Genomic DNA, 18882 nt, shown 5'->3' with positions numbered 1-18882 from the left:
AACTGTTGTTTTACAGTAGGCCTGTTATTTAAAAAAAAATAATAATAATAAAATAAAATAAAATTGCATTACTGCTTACATGTGTCGTATTATGTCGTCCACAAGGGGGTGCTGCTGTGCGCTGCTGCCTCCCGTGGATTCGGTCTGCCATGGAAAAGGTCCAAGAGTTCTGTCTCTATCGTGTTCAATCCACTTTCTGATGGTTCCGAGATCATGCATGAAGGGTAACAATTACGAAACTAGAGGCTGAAAATTATGTTTGTTTTTGTTCTCTGATGCAATTAACATTCTTGCTGAGATATTTAAAGAGTGCCTTTTGCAGGTCACCTCAGTTAATTTCATTATAAAAAAGTGATTGCGGTATTTGCTTGACAGCTTTTTCAGAGTCAACCGGTCCATTAAGTTTCAAACACCAGAGGTCTATTTTTCTTTATAAATGTTCTACTTGGGAAAACTGGATAAATTGTGATTTTACCATTAAAAAAGGGCAGTCGTGATTTTCTTAACCACACGACTTAGATGGGATATAACATCGATCGCAAGTAGTTATCAGACCACAGCAAAAGTTGTGCTTTTTTGAAAGAAAATCAAGAGGTCTCCTGTAGTTCTTGACCAGGTTTGTAGGCAAATGCAGCAGGGCTTTTGACCCATCCTCTGTTCCCTTCACAGAAGAGCTCAACCAAAGCAGGACGTTTCCACCTGATGCTTCATTATTGGGATGGTGTTTTTGGGATTACTCACCTCCAAGCACTGGGAGTGAAGTTTATACCAAAACGTTCTAATGGTTTCTCTAGATTATTGAAATGGTCATTGGCAAACTTCAGTCGGGCCTCAACGTGTGCTGACTGGAGCAGTGGGAGAAATTAACCTCCTTTTTAAAGCATGAAGAAAGTCTCTTTTTTCCTCCAATACATTTATTGACACAGTTGAAAACATTGTCTTTCAAGCAATAAGGATTTATTTATAGAACATTTTCATAGGCAAATCAGCATAAATTAAACAGACCTATAAATTAAAACTGAGTTAATGTTGCTGGGCAGAGGGTTGAAGTTGTGTTGACATACTGAATTACTTCACTACAAATTGAATATACAAAATTAAAAAAAAAAAGCGATTGAACTGAAACAATTTCTTTTTTTTTCAGAAAAAGAAAAAAGCTAAACATTCTTGCAGACTCTGCCCAACAATTTCAGGAATTAGAGACGGATAAAGTGATTTTTATTAGTGATGTTACGGTCTGAGTTCTGTGAAATTCTCCCATTAATAATCTACTGCGAAGTCAATTTTTATCTGCACAGAAAATGACGGTAGCCAGACAGTAGTCAGCATTACCCGCTATCTTTATGAGAGTATTTAAAAAGAAAAAAAAAAAAAAGAATGCTTGCTTATCGCCAGAGAGGAAGACCAAAGTACCGCTTCAGCAACAAACCCAGAAGACAGAGGGGGGATGGTGGAGAGCATGGTGGATAAATCCCTGATGGTAAGCTGTGCTGTACACCTTGCTGTAGTAAACATGTCTGTTTTAGCTGGGGTGGTCGAGTCTGGATCCTGATGGCTTCTAAAAGTCAGGCTTTTGTTGCGATGGGCCGCCTGGTGGTGTGGCACGAAGAAGAAGAAGAGTGGGGTATGTACAGTATGCGACGTCAGCGGAAGTCCGCTTCACAGCACCATCCCTCCGCCCATGATCTCCATCCTCTGTCCAGGACAAACAAAAAACAAAACAGTACGATGTCAGTAGAGACGTTAATATCTGTATCGATCCAGACATTGAAAAAATGTCTGGACCGATACAGACATTTTGGTGTTGGTGACGATGTGCCAGAGCCATAAACACAGATATATTTCCTCTAATTCTATGATTTATTCTCTTGAGCCACGTCTTGCTTTATTCTTTATTTCACATTATCTTTAGAATTCCTAATTGAACTTCCTCAACCATTTGAAAGATTTGCTGCAGTTTAATTTTTAAATGTCCGACCAAGCTGGTCGACCCACCGAGTTTATCAGTTTCAGCATATTATTTATTTTATGTTTTTGTTGTTTTCATATATTTCACCAAGCTTGTGATGCTATTGGTAGACTTTAGTGTGCTGGAGTGGTGCAGAGCGATCAAATAAATTGTAATTTGGTATATTTATGTTCGTATTTAAAAAAAAAAAAGAAAAAAGAAAAGTCAGTTTAGCGGCGTTTTCCCATATCAGCTGATACTAAACCTCAGATATTGGTATCGAAAATGAAGAAAGTCAGACTTATTTAACACATGGATCATCCTTAAAGGTCCTACAGCCTTTACCAGAAAGAAAAAAAAAAACTAAAAACAAAAACAAAAAGTCCTCAAACTGGGTGTTTCCACGCACAATTGAAGGTGTTAGAAAAACTCATCTATCACCTTACAGCATAGCAAAGACAAGAACAAGTTATACTTGTCGTTCTGTCAAGCATAACTACACAAACCAAAGTTGAAAGTCACTGACAGAGACCACTTTGAAAACCTGCTGCAGCAGGAACAGCAGGGCTAAACGACGCGTTGTTTCAACCAAACCTGTTGCTTTTAGGAACCAGTGCAGCAGGGCCTTTTCACAGGCCTGCACTGTAAAAAAGCTGAAGAATCTGTAATCAGAGTAAAGCAGAACAGGTTTGATCTGTCTTCAAGTCGCAGCTTTCGCTTCTACATTAGTCTGAAATCACCAAACTAAGTTTAAAGCGAACTCAGCTCGTTTGATTACTTCACGAGAGATGATCGAGAAAGTTCAAGGTGAAATAAGCCTTTAATTTGGTACCAAATAGAATTCAGATGCCTTCTTCACCTTCACTATCCACTAAGGGTAATATTTTGTGTTGTGGGGAAGTCTATTCCTCATTGCCCGAACGCAGCTGATAAAACCTTTTAAATTGAGCCGTTTTACTCCAGTTGCTTGCGCTGCCCCCTGACAGAATGACACCCTGGTTGGAGAGCCAAAACAAAGAACAAAAAACAAACGCCACAGCTCTCCTGCATTTATATCTTAAAAATTCATGACATGATACGAATGCTATTACAAATTAGGACAGAGAATTAGAGTCAATGTATATTACATAACATTACAAGTTTTTTCTTGTAGTATTATGACTTTATTCTAAAATTACTGTGACTTTTTACTCAAAAACAGTATCACCCTATTCTCAAGCTATTTCTACTTTTTTCTTTAAATATGACTTTCTCCTAATATGAGTTTATTCTTATTATTTCAATTACAATATTCTTGTAATGTGACTTTCGTCTTATGTTACTTTAACTTTATTCTCATAGAACTTCATTCATGTAATATTATTGACCTCTTAATCGAAGGAGTTTTTTTTTTAACATTCTTCTCAGTATGACTACTCTGTCATTCATGTAACATTTGTGGCTCTAACGAATTATTAAGTTGGACTGACAGCAAAAATTTCATTTTGGATTGTGAATATTGCAGCCCTCTGCATAAATTATACCATATCAGGAATTATGAGAATAAAACCCGGCCTGACTCATTCTGGCACATCGTCATTTATCATTACAACACGTGTCATCTGAAAGGCTTCTTTTGGGAAGCGGTGTGTGTTTGTGATGTTACCTGCGGCGGCTCTATGAAAGCCAGCCAATCGGACGAGTGTGTCGGAAGCAGCCCCATTGACTGACACTTATAAATGGCCAACGCCGCTCCTAGAAGGTTACCGATCAGGTAGACGAGCCCCTGTAGCCACTGCTGACTGGAGCTCTCCAACAGCTTGAAGGCTGAGCGACGAGGACGACACGGTCAGCGCGTCAGAAACGAACACGGATTCAGAGCGGAACCGGCGGACAATCTCAGTACTGAACACTCACTCGCTGACATCGACATGAGAGCCTGTATGGGCCTCCAGGCCATCATGCAGACCATCATGATGGGGAAGATGGAGATGGTGTTGCCAGACATGTACATGATGAACAGGTTCATGGGAATCTGCTTCAGGGGCCCGAGGGCCACGTCCCAGCAACGCTGCAGCGCAAAGCAAGAAAAGAGAGAAAGAGAGAGTCAAGCTCGCGGCAAAAAATGGCAGATCTGTCAAATAAACTCCTTTCACATGTAAGCTGTCACAAACTCCTTGAGGAGACTGTCTGTTTTAGCAACGCTGACCACGCTACCTTCTCCACCAGGTTCTTGTCGGTCTCCTGGATGCTGGTGTCGGGAACGGGTTTCTCTGAGTAGCCAATGGGGTAAACGACATCGCCCTGACCGCCTTGTCGGTCACCGCGGCTCCTGCAAGCAGCAACAACAGTCCAGCTCTGAATCAGACCGTTTCTGCAACTTTCAGATAAGTGCTAATGTATAGAGACTGGTTGTTTTGACCAATAAATGAAGGGTCCATCTTGGTTTAATTATATTCCAAACACCATGTGACCAACCAGAGATTTGTGGCCAAATTGCAGATTTCATCAACTTAAATTTAAGACTTTTTAAGACCATTATGAATAAAATTTAAGACTGATATAAAGACAAAGACATACAAAGAAATGCAGGAGACCAAAACTCTAAAGGTTTAGTCTTTCCTTTTCTTTTTTTGTGGCACTCTAGCTAACTAGAGAGCCATATGCTAACAGCAAATGAACCACATGCTAGCTGCTAATGGCCTGCTTGTCTGCTTGCTAGCTAAATTGCCTTGAATCACATAAAGCCTCAAACTCCTGCCTGATGCAAAAGTTCAGTGGGGAGAAAAAAAATAAATAAATAAACCTACATAGAATATATACAATTGAATAGTTCTGCCACGACAAAATTTAAGACCTGCGATTAATGTATTTATCTTTAACAAATGTAAGAAAGTTTAAGGCTACCTTCATTTTAGACAAATGAAGCTGGGACTTTTTGAAGGTCTTAAAATTTCCAAATCTAACATGTCCCATAAAATATGTCGAAATAATAAATGAGAACATGTTCGGTCACCCTGTTGTACGCTGGATGTTTGACTTACTCCGTCTCAAGCAAACCGAATGAGCTAAAGACATATCTTGACATGTCATGCAACACAATACGTCTATTTTTTTTAAATACCTGATATGTGGTTGTTTTAAGTTCTCTTACTTCCCATCAAAACAGACCACTGGATTGCTTAAGTCTTTATTTGATTTGCTAGCCTGGAATCTATTTATTTGGAAGCAAAAAGTTGCTGAGAATGCCACCTGAACATGCATCACTGTTGACCACAACAGGTGATCAAGTTTTCAGCTTGATCAGCTGTAGAAAGTATGGAACGGCAAAGGAATAAAATGGCCCTGAGTCCAAGATGCAAAACCCATGTTAAAGTTATAGTAAGAATCTTTTTCTCTTCTGAAATCACCATTAGATAACAAGCACATTACCCCCCCTACAGGCCTGGAGTGGAAAAAACTGTAAATTAGATTCCAGAAGCTGAATTGTGAAGGACCCTACACACAGTATCAGGACTTCAGGTAAAAAAATAAAAGAAGCAAAATTGTTATTTCAATTTGAACCACAAATAGTTTCAAGTACCTGCTACAGTTTAGAACACAGTTGATACAAATGGTATGTAAACATAGGCAGGTTGACACAGAAGAGCAGTCTACCTTGTGTTTCCCACACTGAGCTCGAGGGCCCACTTCATCCTTCGGGCTCCGCTGCCTCCTCTTGTGGACAAAGCTCCTCCTCCCTGTCCCCCTGGAGACGCCATGACAACAAACTTCACCGCTGGTCCTCGGAGACAGTGTGCACCTGCACGCGGCTAGAAACATACATGATGACATCCATGAAACTTTTGTTTTATCTTCCCTTTGTAAGGATCAAGAAAAGCAAAATATTAACAACGGAAACAATAAAGAAACTCCATTTTACTGCAGATGATGATCTGTAATGGCTTTGCAAGAATATTACTTAAACTTTTTCCTCAACCACAAATTTGTCGCAGATTTTGGTGGGATTGTTCAACCCTTGAATATGGATCCCCTCAATAAAGTCAAAGTTCAGACCTCTCAGGTGACAATATGTGCCAAGACATGATCACTTTTCCTTCTTACTCACCACTATACACTACTTTATGTTGGTACACACTTAAGTTTGTGGTTGTAACATACAAAAAGCTCCAGGGGTGTGTGAATACTTTTGTAAATCACATCACCAAAATGACTGGACAGTATAAATATAACACACTGACAACAGTGAAACTATTTAACTGTCATGAGCAGAAGCCTTCCTGGAACAGTGGATACTAATAAGCTCACAACAGCAACAAATAACATGTAAAACAGAAATTGAGTCAGATTTAACCACTAAACGGTTTGTTGTGCGATATATAGTAAATAGCACAAAGAAGTCAATTTTCTAGAAGCTGAAATTGGGACATTTTGCACTTCTAACACCGTTTTATTTGTCAAAGATGCCATTTTTGCTCAGTTGACACAAGCGCGTTTTAAAAACTAAGGTTTTTCTTTAACAGCGGGCGAATTTAAGAAAGCAATAGCTTTGTTTAGAGCGGTCTAACACAGACTCGTGGATAATAAGGCGGAACGAGACAGGACGTTAGCACGTACTGACAGCAGTCGGGGAGATTTGGACGCGGTATTACAGATATTAGTTGGTTTAAGTTGTTCCAGGGAGCACAGCGGCAGCGCCGCAGCTCGACGCAGCACAGGCGGGGTGTCGCTGTCAGCTAACGTCGAACGGTTAAAGCCACGCGCACTGCGGGAGGTTAGCTTACCTTATAAATACATCTAAACCGGTGCCGCTGCCGTCCAAAGTTGGCTTTTTAAGAAGAACAAGCGACACTGGCCCGTAAGGAGAGCCGAAGAACAACTTGTTCCGCCGACACTCGCTGATTCCTAGGCCCGCAATGATGGCGCAGTTACGCTCAGAGACGTTGGTGCACGTAGACGTCGCACAGCCAGTCGTTGGTACGTTAGCGTCGCCGCCATATTGGGGAGGAAGCTTCCGCCACATTTACTTACCTATACAGGAATTTTGTATTATAAAAGTTTGAGATTATTCTAAAATATTACATACTACTAATATTACATATACCCACACATCCTATTTTTGTGTTTTTACATTTTTTGCATTGAATTATATCTTAAGATATGGTTCAAAGTTATCCAGTGTAAATACTCAAACTTTTTCTTTTTGACAAATTGTGCATTTTAGAGAATTTATGTGATAGATCAAAATAAACTAAGATACAATTGTGACGTAAAAGATCATTTTTATATGGGTTGTTCTTGACTTACCTTCGACCTCTCAGCAGCTTCAGTGAATGCACTACTTGCCCACCCTTAGTTTAGGGGGGTGGCCTGACCACACCTTTATAGATTTACTGCAGAAGTGAACAAAGGTAAAATAACCCGAACAGGTGATCAACTCAAAAACTCCCTGTGATCGACTGGTTGATCGCGATCGACATATTGAGCACCCCTGATCTAGTGTTACGTCATTTTCAGATGACAAACTAAACAGTGCTCTGTGAGATATTCTAACATGTCAGGATATTGTTAAAAAAAACAAATACAACAAAAAAAAAACCCAAATCTAGGGATTTTATTATATCAAACATTACCCAGTGATATGCTGCAACATCTGAACACCACTTGAAGAATAAAAGTATGTGCATCTTAGCTGTCCGTTCAGAACAATCATATTATGTACAAACTTACTGACAATCAAAGCAGTGCAAACCGTATTAAGTATACACAAGTCACACATAAGAGGCACAGTGGTTCTGTACAGTGTATGCACATTGAGAAACAGCTTAAACACAGATATCTGAGTGATTAAGGCTCAGCTTCTTCATGTTTGTTCAAAAGGCAAAACCCCCCCGAAAAAAACAACATATAACTCCCATAATAAAGATAAATCAATGCTGTGTAAGGCCGGTTGTTTTTGCTACATGATATCTTGTGAGTGCATTCGTTTCTTTAATTCCTTATTAAAAGAAAAAAAAAAACATTTTCAGTTTGTTTTTCTTGTCTTCATATCACTTGTAGAGGCTGAGCTCTGGGCTGTGGTACAGGCACATGTAGGAGTCGCAGAGCAGCCTCCGGGCCGACTCCCTCAGAGACGAGGCGTCTACCCTCCCCAGCTCCTCCTCCGACAGGCCGAGGTAGCGGCCCACCTCGGGACACCCCCTCACCTGGGGGATGTTGAAGCCGTTCTCGCCACCTGGTCGAGGAAGCGAACAAACAAACGTGAGGCTTTTGTGTTCGGACACAAGAGGAGCGATTTGTGCCGCCCTCCCGCTCACCTTCTCGGTCTGCCATGCTGTCGAAGAACAGCCAGTCGGAGGCCTGGGGTCCGTGCTTGACGAAGCTGACGTAATGGCTGGTTTCGATGCACGTCACCGCAAAGAGAGACATGCGCTGGCGGGTGTGATGAAGAGGGCCCGACCGCGCCCCCTGAGGAACAGCGATCTTGACCGGGCTGTGCGACGCGCGGTTCCTGTGACTGTGAACCTAGTCGTGCACAGAAGAAAAATTGAACAGAATCAATACCGCTCTTGTTTTGTCATCATTATTACGACAGGTTCTCCAGGTGATAAAAGGGATACCTGTGTGTTGCACGTCTGGCAGTATTGCTTAAGGTGTCCGGGAGTGATGTCCAAGTCTTCGTAGCACTGCACACACTCCCACTCGGCTACAGCCTGGCAGATAGTGCACTGCCTGAGAGCTACAGACACAGGTACACACAGCGAGAGACATATTCATAAATGAAATAAAAACGGCAAGTGAAGCAAGCAAGACATGATATTAAGATGCAACAGACAAGCAATAAAATCTTACTGTCGTCCAGCAAATCTGTGATATCCAGACTGAGGGTGGGCAAGATAGCGTCAAACATTTTGAAGTCCTTGCCAAACCGGGGCATTAGCAGAAGTAGGCAGGAGGGAGCCTGGTGGGGCAAGGAACATAAATACAAGTTCTTGTAAGAAGCTCAGGCTCAGACATTGTTTGCTGCCATGTTTCAGTGTTCAAAAACAAACAAATCCCTATGCTGAGATCGAGCTAAAAGACTCATGTCTTCATTCTCTGGTTCACTCACGTTTTTGCAGTGTATTCAAAGTTCAACAACGACAGAGAATATTAACGCAACTTTACCGCAATATGAAGATTGCATGTCACCTCTGTTTAAAGTAGCTAAAAGAAACAAGAACTTTTGTAATTCTTAGGCAGCACAATTAGTCTAATAAAATCCATTTCCTGGGCTTCGTCCAGAGGGTTTGGGTTCTCGTCTGTTGAGAAACGCATGGCCTCTGTTGAGTTCAGTACTATGAGGCTTATCGGAAACTGCTTGTGCTGTAAACAACCATCCTCCACCGTAAAGAGAGAAGTGCCAAACTGAACAAGGCTGCTGCAAATGTTAATTCAATATCTGGAAGCTTGGCCGACACGGATTGAATGTCTTCCTTCTCTTCCTCTGCTGCCACGGTTAAAACGACAGACAGACTACGCAAAAATTCTACATCAAAGATCACAACTTCTTCTAATTGGCCCGGTCAAAAACTGACCGGAGACAATCCAAATAAAGAGCAGAAAGCCTAAACTGTGCTGTAAGCAAGATTTATTTTTATTTTTTATTTTAGAGGACTTGCACAGGTAGGCAATGGCCACGGGAGTACCTGGATGATGAAATCCTGAACTTTACCTCGGCAAACTTGAGGCCGCCGTGCAGGAAGGAGGACTCCAGCAGGGACTGAACGCTGGCGACCCTCATGGACACAGGCGAGGCCATGGGGATGGGAGAGTCGACGGGGGACGTGGGAGAGGCGGGGAGCGTTGGTGGGAAGAGTTGGTAGAGATGGCACTCCTGAACCTGCTGAGTCGCTGATCTGAAACAGAGACAAAGGGAGGAGGACAGGTGTGACTTTTAGACGCGGCACGTGGAAAAAGTACTTTCCCCTGGGGTTACTGAAGTCATAAACATAATTTTTCTGGGGTTTTGTAAATGAAAGCAAAGTTTTAAAGTCAAAAAGTACATGCTGTAGCTTCTCTTGATGCCACAAATGTAGAAAATGACTTGTAGTGCAGCAAAAACTCAGATTTTCATTCACTAAGAGATCTCTGCACCTGTATCTCTGATATTGTGTGAACTAAACTAGCCGTAGGTCTGGGTTGCGCTGTGCTCTTGCACAAGAACGCAGGGAATGGAGGGAAACGGCTACGTTGTCGCTTCGGAAACCAGACATGATGGCATTGTTTGCATACGAGCTACAGGTCTGACTGCAGCAGTGATTGCATTTGAACCAAGAACAGCGTGTTAACCTTATATGCTGGTAGAATAAAGGAGCCGACGAGTAAATGACCTGATCTTTAGGAGCGGCTCGACTCGCAGCAGCTGGAAAAGCTTGTTCAGGAACTCTTCGGGATCTGACAGACAGGGCGAGAGAGCAGCGTGGCAACATTCCTTAGTTTTAACAACAGAGAACTTAAAACAAACAAAAAAAAAAAAAAAACAGGAAGTCAGAGTCCCGGACACAATGCATGCACACCTTTTTCCTGGTTGGTGAACCCTGCGTTGCTGTTGGCAGCTTCTAGCAGGCGCCTCAGAGCCATGGTCTTACTGGCACATACGTAGCCATTCCTTAATAACAGAGCAACACACACACACACGCACGCATGCACACACACATTTTAGATTGGGTTCCGAGAGGGAATTTTGCTTTTCAGAAAACACTCAGAGTAGTTGTGTTTCTATTACAAACGTGCACGAAAACCCCCAAAAACAGACATGCACCTTCTCAGCGGGTTGACTATCTCACAGCGAAGCAGGTCCTGAGCCTGTCTGGAGCTTTGGTCCGTTTCAGCGTCAAATGGCCAAAATAACACCAGTCTGCCGAGCTGCAGCAGGAGAACAAACTGCAGACAAAAGGGAAATAAATGTATTCATTGTTTCACTTATTTTATTTTTTTTATTAACAGAAAGAGAGAGGAGTCTGTCAGTATCCTGCATCTCCAATAAACCAGATTTACCTGCTCTACTTTGACAAAAAATAAATAAATGAATGTTTCCCTGTGGGTATCGAGGCATTTGCAAGAAAAAATGGATTTCAATTTTTAATGCTTTGGATATTTTTGTTCCCTTCTCCTTCTCCTGACTGGCACATTTGTACAATAAAATAATTTTGATTATCTTCTGTAGCCTGTATAGTAACGATGACTTTAGCCTAAGAATGCAGGTAAACTTGATAAAAATCCAACGAGGACTGATGATCTTTATTTCAGACTAGTCCAATTTGATGTAGTTGGTTATTGAGAGCCAGGCTGAAACGATTAATTGGATTAATCGTGATGAATCAATTACTGAAATAATAATCAACTAATTTAGTGATTGAATAATTGTCAGCTAGAGTACATGGACTCAAAAAAGGTCAGCTGCTGAGAGAACAACACAGGCTGAGCAGTAATTAACTTAAAAAAAAATATTTGTCTATAAATATGTTCTACCATCACTCCTCAAGTGGTATAGTTTTAGCTTGACATGGTTAAATTTTATGAAATAAAAACTTCTATTTAACACTTTTTCAAAAATCTAATTATTAATTGGTTAATCCAGAAATGATCAGATTTTCTTAAATTTTAGGCAAGAAAATGATTTTTTTCCTCATTTAGAAAAATGAATGAAATGATTTGTTTCTTTGCATTTTACTAATGTATTTCTGATATTGTTTTAAAAAAAGGCTCAACTGAAAAACCTTCAAAAGCGACATTACTTCTATCCAATTAATTGTTCATCGATAACTAAAATAATCGTTTGTTGTCGTCTAATCGAATACCTGAACGTGTAATGAAAAAGTGCCTCGGTGTGATATGTAGAAAGCAACATTTATGCAACCAGGTCACTGCTTCTGTCGTTTTCCTCTCGAACGCATTCATTTGTTCCTCACCTGAACAGCGTGGCGTCCAGGTAGCAGGAGTTCAGGTGACCCTGGATGCCTCTCTTTGAGCCTTCGTACAGCTGCCTGGCCTCGTCCCCGTCCACCGGAGGGGTGTGCTCGTCCACCCGCTCGCTTCCCCAGTCTGCAAATGCTGAGAGCCGCGGATGCGGGTTGGACATTACAAGAGAACGGGTGACATCGAATTTAATAAGCAACAGGATGCAGAAATGTTCCAGCTTTACAGTCCGGCTTTGGCTAAGCGGCCGAGCGCTTTCTCACCTATCGAGTTGCAACGCTCCACTTGGTTGACGGGCTTCTCGGGGACGGGGAACCTGGAGTCCCGTCTGCAGTTGCGAAGCTTGACGAACAGCCCCTTGTTGGCGGGGCAACGGAAGTGGCGGTCGCCGAGGTAACTGCCGTCTGTTCCAGCGGACAGCTCCTGCTCCTGAAACGCAAACGTGTGAAAACAGATAACACACGTGCTGTGATTTAAAAAAAAAAAAAAAAGTCATATTTTGTTGAATCGCTTTCTGATTCAACACCGCTAAATCAGTTTTCTTCAGCATCCCACATCATTTCCTGTGGAACCTAAATATCTTGCACTGTCCTAGAAACTGGCATATTTTCTGTCCCTTTTACGGGACACAGAACTTCAAGGTTTCTCTGCGTGTTTCACCAGCTCAAGTAGACAGACTCAAATTGCTATCAAGTGAAATTTACGACATACAAAATTAACTTTGATCGTGTTAACCACAATAAGTTATTTGACAAATTAAAAAAAAGAGGTGTTTCAGATATTATTATACGAATTTTAGTTTACTGGTACTCTAACCAGAAAATGCATGTAAAATGGGGAGATAACATCTCTGCTTCCTTTGGTGTTAGTAATGGTGTGCGGCAGGGTGGGCTTCTTTCACCTGCCTGTTTAACTTGTATATGATGACCTATCAAAAGAAATGAACCTCTGTAAAACCGGTGTATGATTGGTGATACTTTGGTCAATCACTTATGTATGCTGATGACCTGGCTGTTCTCTCACCAGTAGTGCTGGTTTTCAGCAGTTATTGAATATCTGCTCTGATTATGGGTTGAGATTTGATGTGCAGTATAATGCTAAGAAAACTGTTGTACTAGTTTGTAGAACTAAAGATGACAAACAACTCTCTTTCCCTGATTTTTTTCTATCAGGGCAAAAGTTAGATGTTTGTTCCAAAACTAAGTATCTGGGTCACTACATCACAGACCAGCTCTCTGATGATGATGACATCTATAGGCAGTGTCGCATGTTATACGCCCAGGCAAACGTTTTGGGGAGGAAATTTCATATGTGCTCTGATGAGGTAAAAATAAGCCTGTTTAAAGCTTACTGTACATCCTTGTATACAGCTCCTTTGTGGTGCAAATTTAAAAAAACTAGTATGCAGAAGCTTAAGGTTGCTTATAATGACTCTTTGAGAATTTTGATCAAAAAACCCAGGTTCAGCAGTGCAAGTCAATGTTCTGTAACGCACATGTCAGAACATTTCAGGCCCTTTTGAGAAATCTGATATACAAGTTTATGTGTCGTTTGGGTAATTCACAGAACAATCTTCTTGTAATGTTCTCACAGCCTTCTTTAGCGCTAAGATACCAGTCGGCTCTTTGGAAACATTGGTATACAAGTCTTCTATAAGATTTATATTTATATTTCTTATGACTACTTATTGTATTTTATTTTTCATTTTCTCTTGTTTTTTTATGTTGTGTTGTTGTGTATCTTGTGGACCATGAGTCTGTTGTTGAATAAAGTATATACAGACTTCGTCCAACCAACTGGCGATAAATTTGGACTTCGCAAAGCAGACGCAAAATGGCTAGCAGCTCGTAGTCAGCTGGCTAGCAGCTCGTAGTCAGCTGGCTAGCAGCTCGTAGTCAGCTGGCTAGCAGCTCGTAGTCAGCTGGCTAGCAGCTCGTAGTCAGCTGGCTAGCAGCTCGTAGTCAGCTGGCTAGCAGCTCGTAGTCAGCTGGCTAGCAGCTCGTAGTCAGCTGGCTAGCAGCTCGTAGTCAGCTGGCTAGCAGCTCGTAGTCAGCTGGCTAGCAGCTAACCTCAACCGCTCACACAATGCAATGAAAATATGCGAGCGCGACTTAAACTTCTGCCTGACCAAACAGTGCAGCAAGAATATCAAAAGACCGAAATGCTCGTTAAAATGAATTCAATGCATTTTAATGGCTTTATATTTTGGATACATGAAGTTAACTTTTCGATGATATAAGCTTGAATAAATGTGTTACAATCTCCATGGCATCTTTCATTATTATACCGGTGAACTGTTAATAAAACAACCCATGTAATGTTCATTTATTTATTGGTCCAAAACTATCAATTGGTTAATATCATGCTGTCACAAATATCACCAGGACTGAATCAAACATCAGACATTTTTTATTAATCCAATTAATCTGGATTTACAGGCATTTACTGATGAAACATCAGAAACTAATTGGATTAACGAAAACAATGAGAAAAAATAATTACTTCTACTGATGGAGAATTTAAAAAAAAAGGTGAGGCTGAATCTTTGACTCTCACAGTGAAGAAGAAAAGTTCATTGAAGATTCAAAAACGTTCTTTTCTAAATGTTTAGAAAAAGAAAGAAGAGGCCCAACAACATATTAGTATGGATTAGCTTTAGCTCATGGTTCATTACTTCTATTTTAGCTAACAGAATGTCACATTAATTTCAACTCTATTTAATGTTAAATATTTTAGAAAACCAGAATGCTCTGACTTTACCTAAACAGTTTCTGTGCCGCATCTCAGATCAGTTTTGTGCAGAACCTCAACAATATTCAAAAGTCAAGAGACATTAAACTGAAGAAGAAAAAGCGAAGTCGAAGCTACACTCACCAGCTCAATTCCTGCCACCGGGTCCTTGACGGCCCCCAAGTAGCCAATCCATCGGATAACCCCAAAGAGCGGCGGGTCGTTCACCTCAACCATCGACCCAACCTCCAGCTCCGTCTCCAGTCCCGTTCCTCCGTAATCAGCTGCACCCTCCTCCTCATCCTCGTTCTCCTCTTCGTTGTCTACAGGTCTTAAAGACGAGAAACGGCTGTGGGAACCGTTGGTGTGCTCCGAGGCGGACACCGGTGTCAGGTTTTGAGGTTTTGGAGGGGCAGTGGAGGAGTGAGTAAAGGTTTGTGTGTAGGCTTTGGAGGAGGAACAGGAGGCTTGAGTGCTTGTTTAGCAGGCAGAACCAGGGGCGTCCGGGGAGCGGGAATTGGTGACGTCGGGGCTTGTTTGATACTAGGGGACAAGGCCTGCTTCAAGATGGGCTTAGGAAGTTGGGGAAGAGGATTTGGATGTTGAGATGTTTGTTCTGAGAACACAGAATTTAAAAAAAAAATTAAATAAACATATTTTCTGACAGTACCACTAGACAATCGATATGTGGGAGAAACCCTGCGATGCACCTGCAAAAACGTTGCTGACAGGAAGCAGCAGTCCATAGAGGTGACAGGGAATGTGGCAGAGCCTATGTTCATGGTAAAATCCATCCCAGCTACCAGCAGGAGCATCCTACAACAACAAAACGCCAACAAACCAATAAATAAAGGATTCAACATCCTGAGGCCAGATGCATCTTGTGTGGTTCCTGCTCACCAGAGAGGACCGACGTATGTCGAAGACGAGGATCGGCCAGGCAGTGCGCCACAGAACCGCACCTCCCCGCCATGGAGGATCCCATCCAGGCTGACGCTCACTCTCTGGCCAACGTGGAACGGCGGCGGTGACGACGAGCCGCGCGGATTGTTGTGGACGGCGATGGGTGCCGACTCGGCCGTGCGCGAGAGCACGGCCTGCGTCTGCACCTGGACCTTGGGGCGACTGTGTTGGAAGCTTATGTGACGCGGGTGGGGCTGGTTGGAGCGATCGATGTTGCTACGGTGGCCGTTGATGCCGTGGTTGGCGCGGCGGGAGTGGTCCCTGGTTTTCTCCGGCGCGTCGACGTTGTTCCTGCTGGACCAGTGGCGGAGGCGGATGTGGCTCACGGGGACGAAGAGGCCGCAGGCGTCGGGACAGGAGAAGTAGCGGACGCCCTTGTAGGAACCGTTGCAGGTTCCTCTACCCACTGCTGATCCCTGGAGGAGCAACAAGGAGGAAAAGCTGGATTTTCAAGACAATTCCTTTGTCATTATTTTTCAAGCAAACATGCAATAAAATTAGGGCTGAAATGATCCAAATAATCTGATTAATCATTACTAATGGGATGATTATCATGATTCATTCCATAATTAAATATGATTAATCTGCTTTCTACAGATTAATTACGACAAATGATTGGATCAATCCGATGATAATCATGAAAAGCGATTAATCACGATAAATTATCCTTTTAATTGTGACTAATTACCATTGATCAAGAAAAGTCATGAATAGTCACAATTAATCACAAATAGTTACGATTAATCACAATTAATCATTGATTAATTGTCGGATTAATCACAATAAATCAGGTTAATTCATATTTGAAATAACTGTCAACTAATCCAGTGTTCGCTGACTGGAACATACAAATTTAAAAAATGCCATTCGGTGAAACAAATATATTTATAGAGCAGTAATTAACCCAAAACTGAATAAAAATATGTACACATTTTTAACACTTTATTATTTTACTTCCACTCGTAATTCAACAGTATAAATACTTTTCAAAGCATTGTAAATACATGAGAGCAAACGATCCAACGTTGTTAGCCTGTCTGGTTTTACAAAGTTAGATGTTTTTTTCTTTCAACTCGTCATTTGTTCAACTCTTCCTTTCGTATCTATGGAGATTTCCTGGGAACCCAGCCCTCAAATGTTACCTTTAGCTCCACTCCAAAATACAAAGCGCCGCTCCCTCCGCTGAGCGGTCCGATGTACTTGAGTTCTGCCTCGACCAGCTCGTCCTGACCGCCGATCAGGACCCACAGCGGAGCATTGGTGGGGACGAAGCCAGCTGTCGCAGGTTGTCTGGATTGTCTGGAAAATGCACAAGATTGGTGCACAGACATTTGTTAAAAAAAAAAAAGATTTATGTCAATGTTCATGTGGTCGCTCAACAACCCAATTCGCTTAACGCCGCCAACGCATTACTTAGTAGGCTTCGTCGAACTTCCAGGTCAGACACAGGCTCCACCAGTCCAACGAGGTCAGCTGAGATTTCCACCAAGTATTTCTTTTCTATTTTCACCATGAGACCATTGTCCAACACCTGCATGAAAATGAAAAGGACAGGTAGTGCACACAAGGTGGGGAGAAAAAAAATTAAATAAATAACTAAGGTGAGTACGAAGATGACCTTAAATTGACCTTTACAGTGAGTTTGAGGTATGGCTAAGATTCACAATACTTTGTGGGAAGGTTGACTTCTGATTCAGACACTTCCTAGTACAGCGATGGCAATAAAACAGTAACAAGAACAAACCTCAGGGTATGTGACTGGGATTTAGGGTGGAACCAACACGTAGCAGCGAATAATCGTGAAATATGGCACTATTTTTTTAAATTGTTCAATTTTTAATAAAAAACATAAAGAAGGTGTAATGTTTCTTCTGTAAATAAACAATTTAACTATTTTAAAATCCCAATAAAAGCCACAGGAGCTGATGGCTGCAAAGTAACAAAACTGTGGAAGGTTTGTTACAGTTTGTCTAATCATAAGTGCCAAATCACTTATTGGAATAAGTGAACTAAATTAGTTGAAATAATCATCAACTTATAATTTAGTAATCAATTAATTGTTAACTAGAGATATAGACGTGGGAAAAAAAAGGAAATTTGCTGAAAAACAAAAAAACATACCCAGACCAGTGAGCAAATAAAAAAAATCTCTGCTTAAATATGTTTTTTTTTTTATCTAAGCATTAATTGACGCATTAAAAAAACATACATAAACAAACAGATCAGCCTTGCTATGTATTAATGTTAAGTCGAGCAGAAAGGGCTGAGCTTCTCACATGTTGATGTCAGAAGCATTTTTTAGCTGTAGATGCACCTTTCCTGAAGATGATTAAGCTTTCCCTAAAAGAATCCTGTTTTTGCATTTATATATGTTTTTTCCAAATAAAACGTGTGCTTTCTTGTTTAATTAATTGAATTCTTTGTTTGTGTGCATCTTTAATGTATTTCCAGTATTGTATAAAAATCCTAGAGTGGTACGACGACAAAAATGCAGAATTTGACCAATTTTACAATCCGATTAATCGTGAGAATGATCGATAAAGTAGTCGCGCTCGCTGGTTGCCGAAACCTTAAGTCCGAATGAATCTCATTGTTGTCCTAATTTTAACACCGCGTCAATGAAGTGCAGCAAGTTGAGTTGATTGACTCGGAAGAAGTTGCCATGAAGTCAGCTGGTACCTTCACCCAGAGGGCGTCCTTTCGGATCTTGCCCTGGTCCTGCTCTTGGCAGATGAACCCCCTGCTCAGCAGGATGGGACCCTCCAGATCATCCTGAACCTGCAGGTCGGTCGAGATCAGGAACAGCTTGAAGGGACGTCGCTTCCTGTTCTGTTCAGGCGCCCCTGACATCTTCCAGGTGTCGGTACCGGCAGCTGCTCCGCGGCGAAAATCGAGCCCTCTTTCTCTGCGAAAGTTTAAAAAAGCTCAAATAAATAAGACTGTTCTCATTATGAGGAAGCAACGATAGCGCCTCGGTACTTCCGTTCACCTGGGGGAGTTGAGGTAGCAGGCGCGAGGAAGTTCGCATTTAAAACTTCACTCCGCTCCCAACCTCGACCACATTCCGCCCTCCTCCCACATTGTTCGCGAATAAACAACTCGGACAACTTGGAAACCCGGTGGAAGACGACTCACCAACTTTTTCAACTCCGACCGTCAACATTTCCCTTCACATTTAAAGGAGCTCCGCTCAATAACAAACCGCACCGTGAATCAGGAAGCAGCGTGATGGACGGCCGGACAGCCAATCGCTGTGCGAGGGAACAAGACAGAGGAAGGAGTCTGAGCCAATCAGAAAGCAG

General features: G+C 41.8%; 1 protein-coding gene and 1 pseudogene across 2 annotated transcripts; both read right to left on the bottom strand.

Annotated features, from left to right (window-relative positions):
* Positions 1-935: 935 nt before the first annotated feature.
* Positions 936-6869, bottom strand: LOC129352407 (ER membrane protein complex subunit 4). Of its 2 annotated transcripts, none has more exons than XM_055021376.1 (6): positions 6712-6869; positions 5585-5739; positions 4145-4259; positions 3845-3998; positions 3594-3754; positions 936-1695 (listed from the first exon to the last, which is right to left on the bottom strand). In XM_055021376.1, the coding sequence occupies exons 2-6, from the start codon at positions 5686-5688 to the stop codon at positions 1660-1662; spliced, it is 570 nt and encodes a 189-aa protein (XP_054877351.1). In that variant the 5' UTR covers positions 5689-5739; positions 6712-6869; the 3' UTR covers positions 936-1659. The 2 variants fall into 2 exon arrangements, with proteins under 2 accessions (XP_054877351.1, XP_054877352.1); XM_055021377.1 differs by lacking the exon at positions 6712-6869 and adding an exon at positions 6545-6637.
* Positions 6870-7526: 657 nt separating this feature from the next.
* Positions 7527-18482, bottom strand: LOC129352410 (ubiquitin carboxyl-terminal hydrolase CYLD-like; annotated as a pseudogene).
* Positions 18483-18882: the final 400 nt, after the last annotated feature.

The sequence above is a fragment of the Poeciliopsis prolifica genome, unplaced genomic scaffold (assembly GCF_027474105.1).
Source record: "Poeciliopsis prolifica strain line A6 unplaced genomic scaffold, Auburn_PproV2 SCAFFOLD075, whole genome shotgun sequence".
Classification (NCBI taxonomy): Eukaryota; Metazoa; Chordata; class Actinopteri; order Cyprinodontiformes; family Poeciliidae; genus Poeciliopsis; species Poeciliopsis prolifica.
This window is presented reverse-complemented; position numbering and strand designations above follow the sequence as displayed.

Bases quoted from the DNA above. Each gene is read 5' to 3' on its own strand.
- LOC129352407 (XM_055021376.1), bottom strand. From the start codon at position 5,688: ATGGCGTCTCCAGGGGGACAGGGAGGAGGAGCTTTGTCCACAAGAGGA. The intron at 4,260-5,584 runs GTAGACTGCTCT...TGCTGCTTGCAG, and splicing joins CTCAGTGTGGGAAACACAAG to GAGCCGCGGTGACCGACAAG. The intron at 3,999-4,144 runs GTAGCGTGGTCA...TTTGCGCTGCAG, and splicing joins ACAAGAACCTGGTGGAGAAG to CGTTGCTGGGACGTGGCCCT.